The sequence below is a fragment of the Haemaphysalis longicornis genome, unplaced genomic scaffold (genome assembly GCF_048455015.1).
Source record: "Haemaphysalis longicornis isolate Haplotype H1 unplaced genomic scaffold, Haemaphysalis longicornis Haplotype H1 scaffold_5, whole genome shotgun sequence".
In the NCBI taxonomy this organism is placed as follows: domain Eukaryota; kingdom Metazoa; phylum Arthropoda; class Arachnida; order Ixodida; family Ixodidae; genus Haemaphysalis; species Haemaphysalis longicornis.
The window spans coordinates 188,659,734-188,681,654 of NW_027526385.1; the positions used below are offsets into that span (position 1 = coordinate 188,659,734).

Genomic DNA, 21,921 nt, shown 5'->3' on the forward strand with positions numbered 1-21,921 from the left:
CATTGCCCTAGTGGTGTCTTTAGGCAGCGCAAGCTCTGTACCCGCGGAGTCAACCGTAGAGCATACTTGTCACGCCCGCCTCACTACTTATCCGGGAATAGGGCCTGTGTCATCAACTACAAAAGGAAAAAAAAAGAACATGACCGGATCCAGTGCGGCAAATCCACCGCCGTCAGGAGGACGCGTGTTTGCCGCAATCTAGAGCAGCAAGTGTGCCCATGCCTCTTCCGAACGATTAGCGGTTCGCCTATACGCGCGCATGTAGCGACACTTCCGCCATGCCGACCCGTTTCCGGCTGCCACACGAGACACCAAAATAAAGCCCGCGCATTCGCCCCTGTGTGAGCGCTAAGTCGTGTGGTTATCGTCTATGATGTTCGGCTATTCTGCTCTGTATGCCCCGCGGCTACTCCGTGCCCGCGGCTATCCCCCGTGATGGTCTGTTTCGCGGCGAACGAGAGCTCCAATGGGATTAGCTAATGAGGCCAACCGACGTTCCCACTACCGCTGTACTGTTTCTATTCCCGGATATGAACGAGTTCGCCGTTTGTATTGGCGTCCGCTCATTGTGCTCGTGTGTGGCGTGACCTCGGCCCATCCGCTGCTGTCAATTATACTCAGTGGCACTGGACATGCCGCTACTGCGCTGTGATTTTTCGTCGTTATTGGGGCCGTAAGAAAACCGGCGTCTCATTCCTTGCCCGAATATTGCATGTAAAGCCTCCATGTATCTCCGTAACTACTGTGTGCGCTGGTTTCGATTTGTGTCCCAAATACAAATCTCGAAAGCTTTCCGCTTGTCGCGTGCAACTTTCGTGACTCGGAGCCGTATACACATCGCGGTGTCTTTGTAAGTAGCCCGTTTAATTTCAATGTTTCCTATTTCTTCTACTCTTGGGGCTCCTCTGTTCTTATTTGTTGTTTTCTCGAGATGTGTGTATACGTTATGTCGCCTGCTTCCGTTTTCCTATTATCGTTCTGCACGCTCGAATCTAAGCGTTGGCGCACGGGGTGGTTGGTGAGTGTGGAATAGCTTTTGGTTGCTGCACGCGAATAAAAATGCGCTCGTTTACACATCTCTTTCTCTTCCGTATCGTTTACTTCCATTCTGCGCTGGTATTTCGACCCCGGTGATGTTTCCGAAGAGGGCCTTCAAACACGCTGCACTTACCACCTGTCGTATACATGGTCAAGAAAACAAAAATCGGACATCGAGCGCCAATTTTTTTTCGCAATCGGCGTGTGTGTTCGTTGGTTTGTGTATATGAGAGGGTGTGTGTGCGCGCGAGGATAAAATTGTCAACAGAAACAGGAAGTGGGATTCTCGAAGAATTCTTCGAACGCTATACACAGGCGTGCTGCTCGCCCCCATCGCCAATGAAAAGTATAACACGGCTCCATGGGGGTTTTCCTCCCGGGAACACGATGGTCGCTGGTTTTCACGTGAGTGGGATTATAAGGTTGTCCCGTTCTGACAAACGCTTTTCCTGTCGCTATCAAACAAGAACGGCCGGTTTGGGGAAAAAAGGATGAACTCGTAATTATTTCAAGATAGCGATTATTAGTTACTGCTTTGCAAATAGCCTTTTCTTGTACGAACAGCTTATTTGTAAGCTGAAATGGAAATCCAGGAACACGCGAGACTACACCAGAAGGCTAGAATATCATTGGAACAGGTTTTGGTGACGGGAACTTTGAAACGTTCGGTCTCATCGAGGTGCTGGTGGTGAAGGTAGCCAAAATGCTTGTTGTTGTTTCACAGTGGTCGTCCGCAAAACTCTCACTCGACCGCCAACATTTGAAATTAGAATGCGCTACGTTCTGTGGAGGAACACGACGGGAATGTGGTGAGGATTTCTGTGCGCTATCGTGCTAACTTCATGGCTGAAAAAAAATTGCATTTTAAATAAGAAAATTACCGCATTTGCTTTCTACTTCCCTCATTCCCTGATTCTATACAGCCCCTCTCTCCGAACGTCCTCGCTTCCACGGGAGAAAAAAGTTACCACTTTGTTGTTAAAGGGCTTCGAATCTAAGCACCGCTCGGCCCTTGAGTCAATATAAACAGAAATAGCAACGAGGAACAAAAAGCCTGTCTGATTCGAATTGAGTAAATTCGGTAATAATTTAATTGTCAGTAAAACACGGCCAACGTTGTCATACGCGGGGTTCGGGTGCATGGTTTATAACAATAATGCCTGTCTTCATCAAAACAAATAGTACAAAGTGCCGAAGAATTGGAAAAAAACTTCTAGGGAGCAACTTGACTGCTCCTATAACCAAAATGCCAAAAAGGTGGCAGACAGCTGCTTGGAAAAGAACGAAGAAAAATGGAATAAAAAAGCGAAAATGAAAGGGGATAGACAGAAACGTATATATTGTAGGTCGGAAACGTATGTATACACTCCACGTCCATCCTCTGAGATTGAATTATTATCGCCCTCACAGGTCTGCATTGACGCCCAGAAAGGAATTTGGTGCACGAGAAAATGTATACATAGGCCAGGATTAATAAAGTCGTGTGCATCGCTATGGTAGGCAATCGATTGTGCGCGTTGACAACTCGGAAGCATGAGTAACATAAACGTGTGTTGTGATATGTGTGCTCTTACCTACGTTACTTTGAGAGGTGCCCGGGTGCAGCCTCAGAGACGAGCGGGGGTTCGTCACACCACAAGACCCCCCCAACCCCCCTCTTAAAAAAATGGCGTGGGCAATGGACAAAGTGGGCGAAATAAGCTTTGGTAGAAATAACGCATTTAAATAAAGATGAGCCATTCCCCTCTGCGAAGGTGGACGGCCAGCTAATTTCTTTTGCACACGACATGGAGATGACGTGGAACTTGGGTGAAATGTGTGGGAAGATTTTATTCTTCCTCAGCATTCACAGCGCCCATTCCAAAGAAAGACACGTGCATATACGCTCTCACTTTTATTCTGACTCACGCGCCGCAGGTGGCTCTAGTAGCTAAGGCGTCGTGCTGCTGAGCCCGAGGACGCGGCTTCGATCCCAGCCGCCGTGGCCTCCGTTCAGATGGAGGCGAAGAGTGAAAATGCCCGCGTGTCGAGGCATACGCGTACGTTAAAGATTCTCAGGGGGTCATGCGGTCAAAGGGCCCTTACGACCCCTTCCCTTAAATCTCCAGCAGCGAGCTATGGAGAGAGGCGTTGGGTAGCTCTAGCCAGGAGACTGAGGAGGCCCTGGTACGCAGAACTACCGAAGTCGCAGCTACCCTTCGCCCAGCTGCCACCGACCCTCAGTAACGGTGGCTCAAATAAAACTCTCTCTCTCTCTCTCTCTCTCTCTCTCTCTCTCTCTCTCTCTCTCTCTCTCTCTCTCTCTCTCTCTCTCTCTAAAATTTGACAAAAGTTCATTTTTACTCTACTGCACTTGAAAACTGACCGTTGACAGGTAATCTACTCGAAATGTGCATCCAAGTGGTGAGACGAATAGGCTTGAGGTCACGTTTTGAGAGGCATGCGACGTTGGTGGTGACTGCGTGCTAATTAGCCCACATACCTGGACATTTATACTATGAGCCTCGAGGACGCCTCGTCCTTCCGACACGTGGAGCCTCGGCAGTTTCTGTTCTGGGACATCAAAAATACGCGGAACCGTAGCCGTATAAGCTCGGCTTAATTGGGAACGTTTTGTCGAAAACATGTTCTGGTACTTCAAGCACTCGAACATGTGAGTACGCGTGAGGCTTAAAACATCCTAAGCTTTTCAAAAGCGATTACTGATACCCAAGCTGGTGAAAAAAAAAGAGAGGCGATTTGGCTGCGTCAACTACGAGATACCATATTTATTCGGTTATAAGGCGGTCACGATAATAAGGCGAGGGTGCAATTTGGAGTCAAAAAATCGCCATATATATACACTGAGTTTCGAATATAAAGCTGGGTATGACGTTGAGACTACAGATTTTGAAAAAAAAAACTTGCTTCAATTCAAATAAGCACGGTATCATGCGCAAGTATATTTTCCTGCTTCTAGTTACATATTGGTAAGCCGTTGTTTTACAGTAGCTAATGAAATGCTCGTCGATGGTGATGTTAAACTGCTTTACTGCGCACATGCGGTTAACGTATTGTTCATTACTAGGCTTCACTACTATACACAATATGGAAAAACCAGCTTACAAAGGCCGTACTGACTCCAGATGACTTCCTACGAAAACATTTTCAGGGGCAATGTATGCAGCCACGATAAAATGTGAATGCTCTAGCACTGTTTTTTTTTCCTAATATTGCAAGGTTGGTTTCGGTTCCCATAGCGTCAGATACTGAGCTAGCTTAAGCGACACTTTGTTCTGTCAGAGAGGCGAAAGACGGGCGAAAGACGACAGTGGAGCTTTCTCACTAACATCGGTAATCACGCAATGATCGGCCAAGAGAAGCAACGGTGCGCAGCTCTTTGAGCGCGCAGGAATTCACGGCACGGAGAACGTTTCCACCACCTTAACAGCCTCGCTCAGCTTAACAGCTTTTGCTGAAACGTACCCACAGCTAACCAACCGTAGGTGTGCCGTCGCACCCTAGAACGGGCTCTCTGTTTTGCCGTTGGCAGCGTTGTCTTTGTGAGCTGGTTTTCGAATGGGGCTCCGCGGACCCCACGGGGTGCGCGAGGGCATTTTGGGGGTCCGCTAAACCCTCTCCGACGCACTTTCGGAAACCTCCGACCTTATTCAGTTCTTCTTTATGCTAAACCTCGCCTTAAATGCGAAAAGGTGGCTTCATTGCATGACTTGTACGTTAAGTTTCTCCGCGTAGCCAATGCTTTAACGTTGGCATTTTGCACGACACGTTAGCTATGCGGCAAAGCCAGACACGCAAAAGGCTGGGTGATTCTTGGATGCACGAGCAAATTCTACGGCAATATTACGTGCATAAGAATAAGTCAGACATAAGAGGCGGACATTGAATAAGTATGTTGGCGACTTTAGCTGCCAGGGCAAATTGTTTGACATTGTGACACAGTCAACGTTAGGTTATCGTGGCGCGGCGGAGTAGCAATTAAGGCGGGAAGGGGGGGGGGGGGGGGGTAAAACACCCCCGAAATTTTCTAATCGCCGCGCCTCCACCACTTTGTCTTTTTTCGTATGGACACGCCGAATCCGTATATTAATACGTAAAAACGAAAATAAAAAAAGACAAGGATGAAGAACGGCTGAGACAATGTTTTGGACAGGCTCTTTCTCATTTTTTTTACCCATTACGGCGAATCACTGCTTTGCACTTCCGACAGCTTTCACATTGAGTGGAACGGCTTTTTTTTTTATTACAGCAATAAACGCAAAAGAAAAGTTTTTGCGTTCAGTGCGAACTGCGCGAGTTAACTTGGCTCAATCCTCAAGAACTTTGCAGCGATTCGTCATGAAAATTAAGGCGAGTCCGGAAGAGATGAACACGTGTATTTTTAGCTCCGAGTGATGCACAGCCTTGTCCGACGGGGTGGCCACGCTTCGTTGTCACTCACTCACTCGCTCGCTCCCTCCTTCGCTCCCAAATGTTGTTAACGCACGTACGCGGAGTCCCATTATAGGCCATCCATTCCATACAGCGCCTCCGGTGATGGTAACTGACGCACTGCAGGTGTTAGCCACTGCGTTTAATAAACGTCACTCTGGCCGCATTTCCCAGAACACCTTGCCCTTTTAACCAGCCCTTTTTCACTCTTCATTCGCCGTCTCCTTTCCTCTAGTTGACATTTGCGCAAGCATCGCGTAACCCGGAATCCAGGAGACCGACTTGGCGCTTGCGTTCTTTTCTGTAGCAGTTTACTTGTCACCTTCTATTAGAAAGCTCCAGCGTCGCCTAGTTGATATTACTCCCCGTCGCTAAGGTTATATTACTGTAAGCTGAAAGGGTATGTTTATTTTGTCTATGCTGAGCTGCAGACACCCTAGCAGCCACTACCGCGACCTTTAGTTTTAAGCGGGAGCCGCGCATATATGACATAGCCGGTCCTCTGCGACATACTGGGGTCTCGGGCGACGTTAGCACGACTCAAAGTGCCGCACTACTGATGGCCAGGGAAAGACTATACGCCGGCGACGTCGAGAGTGTAACTGCATGAAGTCATTGCGCAGTCTTTGGGACGAGGGTACGCAGCGCTACTGATTCGTCGTCGAGTTCCGGCAATGCATGCGACTTTTTGGCGGGAGTACATTTGGCGGGAGTACAATCCGGCGTTTTTCAACGTTCTCCGGGAGACGGCAAGCCGATTTGAGGTATACCGTGTTTGCACGATTATAACGCGCCCCCGATTGTTACCCGCAGGTTAGCTTACGGAGTAAAATTCGACAAAAAAAATTACCTCACGCTGATTCTACCGCGCAGAATTAAAATTTGATTTTGGGAGGGGTTCGTGTTTATGGCAACGCTGCTGGTCGCTTTGAAGCCGATTTCGGCTATGAGCCTGATTGTAACGCGTACACAAATTTGAAGGCTAAGTTTGAATCTGAAGGGTGCGAGTTAGAATCGTGCAAATACGGTACTTAGAGGCGCATACTACAGCATCTTGGCTCTGATCATTACTAAACAGCGCAACAAAAACACGGACTATAGCTGAGGTACACAGGATGAGCGCTGTACCTGTGTACCTCAGCTATAGTCCGTGTTTTTGTTGCGCTGTTTAGTAATGATGGATAACCAACTCGCCCAATACTGCACTTTGCTTAATCTTGGCTCTGGTTGAGGGGTGCGACAAGGCATACCCAGAGCTTCGAATACGCGCTGTTGGGGAGATCGTTCAAAGCAGTTGCTGTTAACGCCATGAAAAGCTCAGAACCTTCGGAATTGCAGAAGTGCGCGCCCTGGTGTGTTGTCTCGCTGCCGTAACTAACAGTGTTTTAACTTCTTCCACGTTGCGGCCACCCGCGGTTCTTCAATTCGGTGCCCCGTTTCGTCCCCGCAGGCGGCCTTTCCGGCATCGCCGCTCCGAAGTCCTCGGCGAGCAGCACCAGTTCGCGGTCGGGGTCGCCTCACACGGGATCGTTCATCCCGCAGCCCAAGTCTGCGGTCGTCACCAGAGATCGGACAGCGAACAGCGACAGGTCCAGGTGAGTGTTGACGTCGCAGCTCCGTCCTCACAAACAGCTATACTGCTGACCTCTGGTGCTGGCAAGGCAATACGGCGTGCACTTTGCTTTAATGACATATTTCAAAATGTAACACCATGCTATTGCTTAGGTCTTACCACACGCAGTGAGTTCGCTGGCGCGAAATTGCGAGGAATAATATGGGCTCTTGCCGCGAGAATAGCTGGTGATGATGAAAAACTGATAATTTGATAAAAGCCGGGAGATCTTAACGCTGTCTGTAAAGCTTAATACTTTTGGGTGATTTAGCTGCGTTAAGCTCCATGCGGGCACTAGCAAAGGTTGCGGGCTATTCTGTCTCTGGGCAGATAGGCAGATAAACAATTGATTAAATGGTCTGTATGCATCCACAACGAGCGCCCGAAACTTCGAATACGCGATGTTTCGGACGCTGTTCAATTTTGTTCTGGCAACTTTATAAAAAACACATTGATAGTATTTGAAAGCCTAAACGTGCGTGCAGGCGGTTTTCTGCCTAGATTGATATTTTCAACCTAATAGATGTGAGGTGTTACTTTATTCAACCACAGATTGAAATGCGAGAGCTTAAAATGTTCGGCAACAAAGTAAATCAACATCATTCCGTAAAGTGCACCATCCGACCGCATTTTTGTACTCTGAATAATTTGCGACATTTTTTTTTTCCTTCTCCTGTTTATTTCTCTTTTTTTCTTTTGAACAGCACTAACTCGCGTAATAAATGCACCCCAAACTTCAGTCGTAAAAATTAGGTTTCTTTCCGGCGCGGTGTCGTGGGACAAGCAGTCACAACGACACTCAGTCGGCTCAGTCCGCTAAGCGTGTAGCCATGCTTTTTTTTATAGTGTTGTTACTTACTTGCCTTTGTGCTATTCTTACACCTTTGAGTCGGCGATGGGCCGAATTGCAGTTACACGGACAGTTTTAAGTTAAGAGCTCTGGAGTACGCAGTTGAGTATGGGAACCGTCCTGCCGGTATAGACAATTAGAAATTGACAAAGTGAAGCCTTGACAAACGAAGACGACTGTTTATCAATAAAAACGGTATTTATTTACTAATTGTGTACGCGTATATTTACTGCGAAAGGTAGGTCATGTAGTGCATTTTTTTTTTCGTTGCGGCCTTCTTTCGTAACTTTGAAAAAGTTTCCTGAAAATTACCCCGCATAACAAACGCACCCCCAACTTTGCTTCCCTTTTACGCGAAAAAAAAGTACGTTCGTTACGCGAGTAAATACGGTATATCCACCCTCATCTGACGTAGCAGGCACGGCTGCGTCGGTAGATCTGACTTTTTCAGTGCGCGTCAAAGCTTCCGCTTTCCTAGTTAAAGTAATTAACTTATAAACATGAATTTTGTCGAACAGTTTCAAATACACAGGCGCAGAGCGTACAGAATACGTCGAATGCCAAAGTTTCTGCGATAGTTCCGTGAACGGGTGGTGACTTGTGGCACTCTAATGGTGCGTCAAAAAACGTATAGGCGCCGCAAGAAACCGCCACTGATATCACTTTGCTGCTCACAGCCTTACTGCGGAGCACGTAATATGACGCTGCGCGAACCGCAATGTGGCTTCTGTAAATTTCCCATGTCCACTTCATTCACGCACATTTGCGAGTGATTAACCAATTCCCGACGAAGAATTCCCGCTTTACCACCTCGCAGGCCGTCGTCGACCGCTTCTGCGTCGTCCATCTCGCACCTGCCCGTCAAGAGCGCTGGCGTGCCCGTGCGCCAACAGCAGTCGTCGGGGGCGCAGTCCAACGGGCCGGCCAACGGCCACCTGATCAAGGGCTCGTCGCACTTGAGCAGCGCCCACAACGGCAGCGCCGCCGTCGTCGGAAACAACAACGCCAACCACAACAACAACTCTATGCTCGACAAGTTCAAGTTCTTCAACTCCAAGGACAAGTCTCAGGACAAGAGCAAAGGTGAGGCCGTCACTCTTGCAGCTTTCAAAGCTATAGCTTGATCAGTGCCTGCGCGCTGTGGGAGAGGTGGAAGCAGGGGCAAATCTAGAGGCAAATCTGGCGCCACTTTCTAGGCGAGTCGTTCTGTCATGTACTGGGCAGGCACGTTCTCCTTGTCCTTGGCATATGGCTCACCAAAAGGTTGGAAAGTTGCTTCTGTCTGCAAAAAAAAAAAAGCAATTATATCACTATAGAAGATAAATCAAATCTATTTTGCTATTATAAAATTGAAGCTCAAGAAAGACTTTTTTTTGTCAGGGATTATTCAGAAGCTCCATGCAAGCTGAACAAGAAAAAGATGGTGGCCTTTTTTGGTTTTGGCTTCTAGCCAAAAAAGAAGCCCTGTGGCCAGTCGCGCCAAGTAGGCGAGGAACGACGCCAGCTGCAATGGCGGCGCCCACGATGGCCCGCGATTGCAACGCCAGATTTCCCTCTAGTATATATTAGTATGAAACTCTATGACTTAGAGGGAGCTTCGCAACTGGTGTATATTGAGTAACTCTGGTCGTCTGCAAGTACCAGTACGCGGGAATGTTTGAAATGTTAAATGTAATGAATCAGCGTGAACAGACGTCGGCTTTCATTTCCCGTTACGCTGAGCGCTTGCCAACCATCCCAGTGGTAGGTGTTGTTACACAACATACATGAACGTTCCCTATCTTTTATTTTGCGACGTATACAGGTCGTGCACATGTCGTTCTGGTCGCTTTTTTTTCTTGGCGCTTATCGAGTGGTGGCGCTTTCCTTTGCGGGCCCTTTCGCAGTTCCCAAGCGGCCGACCAGCAGCGGTGGCTTCAGCTCGGCGCGCAGCGAACGCAGCGACTCTTCCGTCAGCCTATGCGGCGACCCTCCGCCAGGGGGCTCGCCAGCCGGTCCCGGCTCTGGTCCGGGCGCGGAAGCCGCGAGCCAAGCCAAGTCGGGTGGAGCTGTCGTCTGCAACGGCAGCGCGTCCAACGGGCCCTCGGGAGGCCAGGATGGCGCCAATGACGTCGGCCACTCCAAGGCGGCCACGGCGATAGCGGCTGCCAAGGGGCCTGCCAAGAAGACGTTCGGAAGGGCAGTGGGCAAGCAGCCGGCTGCGTCGTCAATCGCCAAGGCGCCGACGTCCCACGCAGGTTGGGAACCGCGTTAATTTGGTCATTTCGCCGGCTTCGCTTAGCAAACTGCTGTCTCGAATGAAATAAACAAACAAAGAAGTCACGCGTTTTAAATCGAAGCTTTCTATGCTTCCCTGGAGCCATCCATCGTTGCAACAAAATGCACTGCAGGAAAGCCAACTTACACAATGAGCTTTCGCAAATACACACAAAGCGCCCCAAGAAAAAGCCGCTTCCTGTGGTCGGAATCAAACCTGAGTCCCTCGCGTTACGAAGTCGACGTCTATCCGATTTCGGCATTCCTGCACCGTCCAAGCAGTTTGGATTTTGGACTTTGACTTCGACTCAGGTTTCATGGCAGAAAGCTTTGCGTATTGACCAGATTACTCTTAAGAAAGGGGATCTGATTTTTTTTTACCAAATTCAGAGCTGGAGATGCCCAAGCAATTAGCGGTCACGGCCAGTTTAGGAGGGCGCGAAGTTTCATTAAAACAAAGCGGGTAGGTAAATGCCAAAAGAAAAATCACAGTAGAACGAATGGTATCAAAAGACAAAAAAAAGAAAGAATGTGAACCTAATGAAAATAAAAGTTTTTTCATTAACACACTTTAAGAGAACATCTCGAAGAGCATGAAAAAGATCGCTAAACTCCACATTAGGGGTGCTTAACGCAGTGTTAATGAGATGACAGAAAAATATAAACTGTGACTACAATATCACGATTTTACATTACGTATGTTGTTTCGTATTCTATTCAATGTGGTAAAATTACATTTTCTCCGTGTTTCAGGGTCTTCGGAAACCGTCCGGTCCGGTCTTCCGCGGTCTTCTCCGTCCACAGAGACACTCAACAGGGCAGCGACTCGGAGGCCCACCGCCGCTAGCGGTCAACCGCGGCCTGTAAGCAGCGGGCACGAACTCGCGTCCCACGTCGTCCCAGACAAGTTCCCGACGTCTAAGACTCAAGAGTCAAAGCCCCTTGCCAATGGGACCACCGCTGTTGACGACAAAAAGCAACAGCCCGAACCAGACATGAACTGCGCACAGGCCAACAGCCCGGGTAGCGGGATTCCCAAGCCCACGGCGGCCGTCAAGGGCACGACGAAGCAGTCCAGGGAAGACCTGACCTCCATCGGGACCACGGAACCGGAGAAAGGAAGAAACGAACTCAAACAAAACGGCTCATCCCCCGCGGAGAGAATCGTGGATGCTAAGGCGTCCGATGTCTCGTCTATTTCGGACGATGCCGACTGTCAGAAAGAGCGCGACCAGACGACGTCGTCCGCAAACGACACGAACGTCCGAACCGAGACGCTGCCCAAGAGCGAACGCTCTAAGAAAGCGCAGGCTCAGAACGTGAGCATAGCCATGGTGTCGCCCATCATGAGCAGCCAGCACTCCTTCAGCAAGGACTCCGTGACGGCCTCCTCCACGGAGTCTTCTCTCGCCACCATCGTTTCGGTGAAGGAAGAGAAGTCCTCGTGCTCCTCGACGGTTCAGAGTGAAGTACAACAGAGCCAGGACAACCGCGGCAACTACCCCGTGGTCAACGGAACCGTCGCCGAGAACGACCGCCAGGACAAGGGCTTGAGCTGCGGGACGGGCCGCAACGCCCTGGACGGCAACCAGGCGGAGCAGCCGGGCGTGAACGGCGACTTCTGCAGCGCGAGCGACCTCGTGGGAGGCGTCGAGTCCACCGTGAAGTCAGTGCCGGCCGAGACCAAGTCGGTGCCGAGGGCGAACAACTCCGCTTTGGACTCGTCGTCTGCGAGGGACGGGGAGGAAGTGGAAGAGGCGCTCGCCAACATCCCCCCCATGCAGCCGTTGGCGAGGGCTGCTCCTTACGGAAGCGGCTACTCCCGCGGCCTCGCTGGTCACCGGACTGCGAGGCTACCCGCGTGTCTGCGTCTCCAGGTGGGCAGTTCTGTCGCGTAATAATGCGTGACGAAAATATCAGTAGAAAGTGCATGAAAAGAACATTAAAAGTACCGCAAGAAACCCCGAGCCATCTCCACTAACTTGAAACCTGGGCAGGGGCGAAACATGCTGTGTGTAAGTGTGTTCTTGACGCCTTGGCGTTTTTTCCCACGGAGATGAAACCGTTGGGGAGTAGAGGTATATAGCTTTGCTGTAAAAGTATCTTGTCATTGAAGCACGAAGCTCTCTAGCGCGAGGAGTAAACAAGTGTCCCGGTGTTTTAGTGCCGTGACTACATGAGGCGACGATGACGACGACGACAGGAGACACCAACAGCCCCAGCCCCTAAAAGGCTTCGCCCCCAAAAATATCAGGGCCATTCCGAATGCTGGTGACCAGCGCAGCTGGAGGGTAGTAACGGCGGTCCCAACGGCATTGTTGTCACTATTTACACTGGTCATCGTGTTCGTAACTGCGGGCGGTTCTTGGATAATGTCAAATCGATGCGGGTACGCCGCTGGGTGGTCGGCTGGGACTAATCGCTGTGACACCGCAAGCCAACTGTCTCTAACAGAAAACGCGTAAACTGCTCCCTTTTCGATCCTGACGCATCCAGAGTGAAGTCACTGACTACGGCCTCAGAGGTAGTCTCATCGCGACTAACCCGCGGTCCGAGTACAGTCCGAGGACTCGTAAGCACTCCTTGAGGGTTGTTAATATCAAGTAACTAGTGTCCAGTGGAACGCCTGAGTTGCTTTGCTCCCGCCCCGCGTTCCCGAAGGGCTCCGCTCTCTTGCCTCTGGACACGATTTGCTGCTTGACACGACTTTACAGCCGCATTGGTCATCCACATTCACAGGGCGGAGTGGTCTTGAAAGTTGTTCGCAGTAAAATCATTGTCTACGCAGAATGGTGCGCATACAAAAACAATTTCCTGGGTCCTCCCTGAAACAGGCAGCGTAATTTCCACAATTCTGAATAGTTGTAGTGGTGAGGATTTGAGACCTGGATAATGAGGAATCGATGCTTTCTTAGCTGCTTGTTGCTTCTTTACTATGATCAGTAATGTCCACGCATGCTTGAGGCGCGCATAAATACGGACTATCAACATTTTATCTCGCTTGCCCACATATCGGTTTCGTTTGCCTTTTCCTGGAGGTCTCACCCCTTTCTAGAGTTATTGCCACTCCTTGTATGCTGACGAACGTGGTTAACAGCTTTCAACCACAAAGACCGATAGCAGGGCATGAGGTGGAACTTGGGAATGGGAGCTAGCACGGGCTGGGCGCGTGTTGTGTTTATCTGTGTAGGAACGCAAGCATTTCGGAAGCTTCTGCAGCTTGATGGGGAGCCCTGCCGTCAAACAGGTTCTCTTTTTCTGGCTGATAATGTGCTTGTAGACGCGTCGTTCTAGTAAGCTGAATACTGCTAACCTTCCGGGCTACGTTATGCAGCTGCTGTTAATGTATACTCTCAGGAATAGGCCCTGCTTCCTTTCGCTTCCCTTAAGGCAACCCCCCAATATGCGAACGAGCAGAGAGGTCGTAAGTACGAGCTGAAACTGACATCATAGGTCGAGCGTGAATAGAATGGTCGATGAAAATGATTTGTGAGGGCTGACATTCGCAATAGTTTAAAACATTTTTCCCCCAATGGAAACAGCCCTGAGTACCAAGTGTTCGCTGAAGAGTCGACAATTGGGCCAGTCCGTAATGGTTCTTGAACACCTTGAAAGGCAGCGCAATGACGACGCTGACACGCGAAAAAGATCAGCGCCGTGGTGCGTCTTGCTTGCTTCTGGCGTCAGTGTCGGTACAGCGCTGCGATTCAAAATGTTCAAGTTTTCCCCGCTGAGCACGAGGACGCGGGTTCGATTCTTGGCCGTGGCGGCCGCTTCTCTTATGGAGGCCAAAAGCTAAAACGTCCGTGTGTACGAGATTTCGGCGCACGTTAAAGATTCCCTGCAGGCGGTCAAAATTAATCCGGGGCCCTCCACTACGGCGCGCCTCATCGTCTGCGTTGCGCCGGCGCGTTAAACCCTACAATCAATCATCAGTCAAGTTTTTTTCCGGTTTCCTGCAGTCGTTTCGTACGCTGCAGTTTGTTCCAAGCTTGTTTCTGTATCCGGGACACTGAACGCTTCTTCACTGTAATGGCTGTGAGCGGAAGGACGAATTTTTTTCGACGTTCCAGACGTGAATGGTGTATAGTTCCCGTAGTCATGTGATAACCGCCGTCGTCGTTCGATCGCCCTTCGCCCATCTGTGCGCGCAGGCGGACGTTCAGCGCGTGGCCATGAACATGATGGCCGCCTCGAAGGACATCGCTCGCCTGTACGGCGCCCAGAGACCCGCCGCCGCGGTGGCCCAGCTGCACCAGCCGTACCACGACTACGCCGACCTGTCCGCCGCCGGGTACGTGAGCGACGGGGACGTGCTGCGGGCCGCGCACAGGGCCGAGGAGGCCAGCGGCTACGTCAGCGAGGGCGCCGCCCTCTACGCCGTCTCCTCGGCGCCCCGGAGGGCCCGCTACGGCTGCAGAGACCCCAAGCTCATCAACGTCCTCCACGACGACAGGTGGGTCCTGCTGTCCCTGTTCCCTAGAAAGAAAAAGGGGGACAGATGATACACATAGGGAGAATAGGGAACGGAGCGCGTCCTTGCACTCCGCGCATATGGTTAAACAGCGCAGCTGTGAGGTGCTGCCAGTGTTTCCATTGCCACGTTGACGCAGCTCCGCCCGCACAGCCCGCCGTTATCACTTGAGCTGTGTATCACGCAGTAACTCGAGAATAGAAGTGTTGGCTCAAACTGGGCTGGCACATCCGTAGGTATACGGCACTCGTAGCGCTTTCGTTTTTCAACGTTTCCGAAATATTGAGCACTCCAACCTCACACGTACTGTCCAGTGTCTTAAAGAGTATTTGGTTTCTGACAGAATAAGCTCTCTTTCGTCGCGTTGACCAGTAACTAGCGTCATTTGGAACGGTACAACGTCTAGGAACAGCAGAGTCACAATGAAGCTGGTCTTGGGCATGAATGCTTTTAATTCGCAGTACTTCCTTTCCCCAAAATGAATGCCCGATTGCGTGTACACATAGTCATGCTAGACGAAATCGTACGGACGCACAGCGGGCCTCTCGGAATAACCCGCTGTTCATTTGCCTCCCGTTGTCTGCGTTGCTAGGCGACCGGACTGGCTCTTCCCGAACCCGGAGCGAATTAATCTCCGCAGAGCGAGCTTCATTGCTCGCCCGGAGGTGCTCTTCCCATTAAACAACAGCGAACCCTCGGGGGAGAGCGGCGCTTCCAAGTGGAGCCGATCGGGCAGGCGCCGCTGTGGGAGATTGCGCCGGAGACAGTCATCGGTCGTGGTCGCCTCTGGCCCATTGATCACAGAGCGGCGCATTGCCGAGTGCCGCGGGGCGGCCCGCTCCAACTGTCGGTGACCTCGCGGCCGTCTGCGCTTCTCCGATTGCCTTTGACCGAGTAACTCATCCTCTGCGCTCCTATCCACCTAAATCAGGCGCATAGTTAACGACATCATGAGGACGACCCTGCGGCAGAGTGGGGCGTATGGGAATCAGACGTTCGCGACCGAAAAGTATTTAGTCCTTTCGCTTTAATTCACCGGATGATTTTTTGTTGTTGTTGTTGTTGTTGTTGTGTCCCGATTGATGCAGACAAAATCGGCCGTACGGTGTTGCACCGATTTGTTAGGCGAGGCGCTTAAAATGGTGCGGAGAGACAGCAGGGGCGGTATTCTCGTAACTGTCCCTTTTGAAAACGTCCCTTTTGAGTCCCTTTCATCGTGACGTACTTCCGGTTAAGCAGCAAACGTTGGCAGTAGGTTTGTTGCGCTTGCGTTACGTCACTTCCGGTTGTTTGCTTTTAGCCAATCAGGTCTTGCCAAAAGGGACACTTTTGAAAGGGACGCAAAAGGGACAAAACTCGAGAATACCGCCCCAGGTCAGATCTCAGCGAAGATGACTGACGGAAGCAAGCACGCGGGCCACGGGCACGCCTTTATGTCGTCGTCTTCGTGCTGCCGGCTGAATTAGCAACACGGCACGTATCCCTCGCTCGGAGATTGTACCAAGCACTGTTACCGGTACACACTTAGACAGCGGATTGCTCTGCTTAACCCAAAATCCGTGCGACAATAGGTATTTAGGCCACTTAATGATACTATGGTTATGTGTGGTATTATTCGGCGCGCAGAGCCTGACAAACTTCCGTCGTGTGACAAGAGCAAGCCCACACCGCCATGGTTGGCGTCATTCCGTTTCGTATGCGATACAAAAGTGAACGCGCTTAGCGTCATCTACTGGTTCGCTTTTGACACTAGCGACATTCTTTCGACCACGTGCTAAAAAGAGTACGCCATTCGCCCGATCGGCTGCCACCAATAGAGCAGGTGACCATTATGAGGACATTTTAATTGACAGCGTCAGACCTTTCAGGTTGGCAGCCTTACCTTCAGTATGCGTGCAATTCCACACTGCAGTGCGGTTACGTGTTGTACATTGTCAAAGCTATGGCACTGATAAAATAAAGATTTCTGTGGCTTTGACAGGCAGCGATGGTATGACTTTTGTTGCAGCTAGGTTTTTGTTATAATATGTTTGCTTTGTTGCTGGCCGCGCTTGATATACGCCGACGATAGTTCGCCTCCCTCTTATTAGCGTCGTTCGAGCGCAATTTGCTTCCATGTAATGAATAAAGAAAAAGAGACCTCCGTATATAAGAGGTACGGTCTTTAATTGATATTGTAACGGCCTCGGTCGGAGCCCCGCAATCCTGTGTACGTTCTTTTTTAAACTGAGAAAAATTTGTGCAAAAATGTTAAAAGTGTAACACGCTTTTCCGTAAGCAACATTGGCTCCGTATGTTTTAGGTTGCGCCAGTCAGCGTTGCAGCCCATGACCCACGAGGGCCGCTTCTGTACGCTAGACGAAATGGAAAGTTCGCGGATGCACGCCGACTCACACGTGGATGGTTAACGTCCTCGGCTCTCTGCGTCTGATCTAGCGAGTGGACCGACAAAAGGAAACGAGCCAACTCGAGCCGTAATCGGCCTCTGCACCGCTATCACGTGACCAGAGGAAAGCCTGGGTGTTGCCATGGCAACGCGGTGGCTCCTGCGCTCTGCAACGTCTACGCCCCAGTCTTCGCCGATTGTTGGGTTAACGGTAGATGCCGTAAAACGCATGGTCTGCCGTTTCGATCCTTACACCTAGCGTCACTAAATAAGCTACGCTTAAGAGTACCGCCACTTCGTGAACCCGGAAGCGTCTGGGTGCCATTTTGTTTCTGGCTTGCAGTGTTGCCATCTCTCCCAACGAAACCGCCGCCGGTTGTGACGGGCGGAGTGCGACCGGCCGCTCTAGCGTCCGCACAGACGAGAGAGAGAGGAGAGGGTCCCAGAAACAAAATGGCTGCGCCCATATGTAGACAAATATCTCGAGGTGCCGACCGGTCAATGAAAATCCTAGCGGCACATAACAATGAGAGAAAAGAGTGCCGATACTCTAAAAGCCTTTATTTAGTGACGCTACTTGCACCCTTATAGCTACCAAACTACTAAACTGTCATTTTATTTCACAGTAACCTTCGCGAGTTCTGAAACTGGCCGCGATTACTTTTGCGGCATGTAGGAGCACGTGGCGTTGATGAAACGGCTGCAGTGTAATAAAAGAAGACGGAGCAGAAAGTCAGTGAAACCTTTCCTTGGCAGCATCTCTTATCGCATTACCTGACCACGCAACACTTGTTGTCCCACGCCATTTATGCCCCGGCCGCATCAAGACAACCTTCGTAACGTCCTCGGATCAGTACGAAACCGCGCCGCAAGGTGCAGCTTTTCCCACTATTCGTGTAATTTCGACATGTTCATTTCGAAAATCGCGCCTCCACTTCCCTTTCTTCACCCGCAGTCGCGTGTTAGCACGACTTTTGTACGATGCTAAGGTTGTATACCCGCGAAGCAGCCGTACTACAACATTCGTTGGCCTGTTGTGTGAAAACTCCGCTGTTTTTTTTTTTTTTTTTGTAAATTCATTGCCGGACTTCGAAAATGGTAACAAAAAGCTGCACATGACAACGCAGGACAATACGAGATGATAAGATGCCACGGTACAGACCTTCGGGTCGTCAGAAAAGCCGTGGCGGTTTTTTCTAAAAAAAGCGCGCAAGTTGTCGGGTGGGCGATTAGCCAGATGGTGCTGCAAGCTAGCCGAAGGCGTGTAGTTTGAACCTGAGGTATGGAAATATAACCCCGTGCTCGTGTTTGAACGCTGCCTCGCGGGCGATTCACTAGATTGCGCAAACCGGCCTGAGGCGCGTAGTTTGAACCTGAGTTGCAGAAACTCAGCCAAGAGATCGCAATGCTGGTTTGCCTTTGCGCTGTCCCAACCTTAATTAAGCAGCTACGTTATTATCGGAGCAGGAACATCAAAACTCCCACCAAATGTTGGGAATTTCGATGCTTGATTTATCGCGACGCAAAACTCAGGCACACAACTCAGCGACACTGGTGAAAATAGTTTCTAGATGCACCGTATTTTTTTAAAGGAGAGATGGGGGGGAGTGGTCATACTGTACCATAAGACTGGAGTGGTCTTGCCGCAACATTGCCGTTCTCTAAAAGCAGCCGCGTGAAATCTGCGATAGAAGAATTGATGCTTTTGCGTAACCCTTTTTTTTTAAATTTACCGAATAAATAAATAAATAAATGCTGGGCCACTAACGTGAAACGTGAAATCTGGGGCGGGACGAAGCGTGTAGTGTACAAGTGCATTCTTGGCGCCTTGGCCGTTTTGCTCACGGAGATAAAACTGTTTAAGGGGAATGGGGGGGGGGGGGGGGGGGGTAGACGTATACATCTTTGCTGTAAAAGTCTCTTGTCTTTGAAACACGAAGCTCTCTAGCGCGAGGTGTAGACGAGTGTCCCGGTGTTTTTCAGTACGCATTACGTTCTAGCACGAGGCGTAAACGAGTTTCCTGGTGTTTTAGTACCGTGACCACATGAAACGACGACTACGACAGGAGACGCCAACAGCCCTAGCCCTGAGGGGCTTCGGCCTCAATATTAAGTAAACTCCTTTGGCCCTCTTGCACTGATTTTTGCAGCTGTATGCACGCCCAGTACTCCACATTTACTGTAACTTTCGCGTAGAAAAAACACATGACTTTTACGTGCCCGTGTTCTTATTTATCGTAGTTTTAACATACATATCCTACGAATCATATGATAACGAGATCCGCAACGTTAACAGACGCTGACAGGGCATACGCCTTGACCAACCCTTACTGACATCTATACATCCTTGAAATATCCCCACGTTCTCGAGCGCTACACAGCGCGGAAGGTCAATCCCGACTTTCCCTATCCGATGGGGCGCCTCTATAAGTTATCGCTTGAGGCGAAATGCCCCACGTATTGGAATTACGCCCTTTTAAATTTTAACCAGGCTGCTCACTGATTTCAGCTGTTGACATTTTCCATGGATTAAACGACCCTGCGCTTTAAGCAACATGTTTACTACTACATGCAATGCAGCGCCCACATACCGAAGGGCATTTTTGTGTGCCTCCAACCATCTTTCTGACTTAGCCAAATACGACCGATTGAGCAGCCGACGTGCTCTAACTAGACGGGGATTCATCTTGCTCAACGTTACCAGGAAATCGCGTAATGCGACGCATACGTTAGTCCCGCTGAATTCGAGATACGACGGCAGCGAAGGAAAAGAGGGATTGAGTACGCCGTATGCGCTGCGTCTCGCAAGGGTGCCAGAGCTCGGATATGCTTATTTTTGAACTCGACATGCAACGCCTCGTTCCGGTATGTGCATACATATTACACGCTTTTCAGGGGCGTACATATATGTATGATCTCCGACGACCTTGAGCTCCGCCGCCCGCAATTCGCGGAATTTCGAAACTGGAGTCATCCGCCGGGCTCACGCGAAAGCTTGTCCCTTTCTCATTTCCTTTTTTTTTATGTTTTTCTACCTTCGTTTTGGGCTTCACGGTGCGTTTCTGCTGCTGGCGTTGCTAGTATGGATTGTGCGGAGAAACCTTCGGGCCAAGATGGAAGTTTATTTCCGTCTCTCGCCGTCGTGAGAAAGTTTTGAAAGCAGAGCGCGCCGTTCGTGGCCCCGCACCTCTCTGTGCGCGAATACGGAGAGTACTTTCTTCGCAAGCCGCAAGATTGATTGAGCGCCGCCTGGCGACCCTTCTCGAAACTTTTTTGATGAATCTCCTCGCCCGACCAGATTCGGGAAGCGGAGGAACAAGAAAAGAAAATGCAGCCGGTCGCGTGGATTTCCAGGCAGACGGCTACGAATAGATCAATAAAGCGAACGAAACCCAGTGTGGCGAAGGAGCCGAGCGACTCACAACTATTGAGGTGGTCAGAAGAATTGAGCGGTCGGTACTGTGTGCGTAATGATATTGCAGTTGACCAATCACAACTTCGATATGACCGTTACGACAAAGTCGTTTTCTTCTGGCCGCAGTGCCGTATTGTATGGGTTCGTACACTGGGGGGAATTCGTTTCGACCGCAAGGAGCTAATGGTGCTAATTAAAGTGTCATAAATGGTGTCCTTAAGGCGCCTGAAGAAAAAGTTACCCGTAGTTCGCTTATTGTCTGTCTAAAGGAACTGTATCGCAATTACCACACGCGAGTACACTGCAAAGAAAGCTGACTCGCAGTTGCGAACAGGACAATATCGATCATGTGGAAAGGCGATTGACCAGAATGAAAAGGAAGATCGGTATCAATGACATTTCGGCCAAGATCGCTGTTTGAAATACGGCCGCCATCTCTGGGCGCTGTTAGAAAAGAATATCGGATGACTACCAAGGGTAAACAGTTTACGAAAGCTTTTCTCCTTGTCGTGCGCTCTAACGCGGTCCGGTGGTTTAGTTTCACCGCAACGCACTCGATTGAACACTCCATGCTGTCAACAAAATTCAGCGAATACCAGCAACGTGCATCCCACTTGAGTCAAAAACCTGATCTGCGCTGTGGCACAACGCCACGCAGACCACCACACTTGCACTTCCGGATGCCACAGCGCATAGCGTATGCTTCTGCCAAATCGTATGCTCGGGAGCGTCATTCGTCAAAATTTTATTGCTGGCTGCCTGGCTTTGTCAACCGAGTGCCTTGCGGTGGAGCTGAGCCACTCGACTGTCTTAGAGTGTATGAGCGAGGTAAATAACGCGTAATGAAAATGACGTAATTGTGAAGTCAGTCTTTCAGGGGCGAAGCCCCTAGGGGCTGGGGCTGTTGGCGTCTCCTGCCGTCGTCGTAATCATCGTATCATGTAGTCACGGTACTTAAACACCGGGAAACTCGTTTTCGCCTCGCTCTAGAACGTAACGCGCACTAAAAAAACACTGGGACACTCGTTTACGCCTCGCGATAACGAGCTTCGTGCTTCAAAGACGCGAGACTTACAGCGAAGCTGTGTACCTCTGCCCCCCAACGGTTTCATCTCCGTTGGAAAAAACGCCAAGGAACCAAAAGAACATTTATGTACTGCATGCTTCGCCCCTCCCCAGGTTTCACGTGAGTGGAGATGTTTGTGGGTAATAATCGTTGCTGAACAAGAATTCTTTTTCCCCGGTTGCGAGTATTTCGGTAGCACGAGGGGCTATAACAAACCTAATCAATCTCAGGTGATTGTCACCAAACGTGACGCAGCGTCTCGCTCATGAGAAGTGCTCGGTGCTACCTCAGGTGAACCCAGGAGTTCTATACTATTAACAGTGCTTGTAGGGGCAGTGCTAATAGTAACACGCTTTGCATTACCGCTAAGGTTGGCTTCACCGCTATGTAACC

The 21,921-nt window shown here is 50.1% G+C and overlaps 1 protein-coding gene across 2 annotated transcripts in view; it reads left to right on the top strand.

Annotated features, from left to right (window-relative positions):
* Positions 1–21,921, top strand: part of LOC144138901 (uncharacterized) — a 917,654-nt gene that overhangs the window by 624,737 nt on the left and 270,996 nt on the right. For both annotated transcript variants that reach the window (XM_077671409.1, XM_077671410.1), the window contains 5 exons: positions 6,920–7,064; positions 8,749–9,014; positions 9,818–10,168; positions 10,941–12,064; positions 14,342–14,643. In XM_077671409.1, coding sequence (XP_077527535.1) covers positions 6,920–7,064; positions 8,749–9,014; positions 9,818–10,168; positions 10,941–12,064; positions 14,342–14,643 — 2,188 coding nt within the window. The remainder of the gene's footprint in view (positions 1–6,919; positions 7,065–8,748; positions 9,015–9,817; positions 10,169–10,940; positions 12,065–14,341; positions 14,644–21,921) is intronic.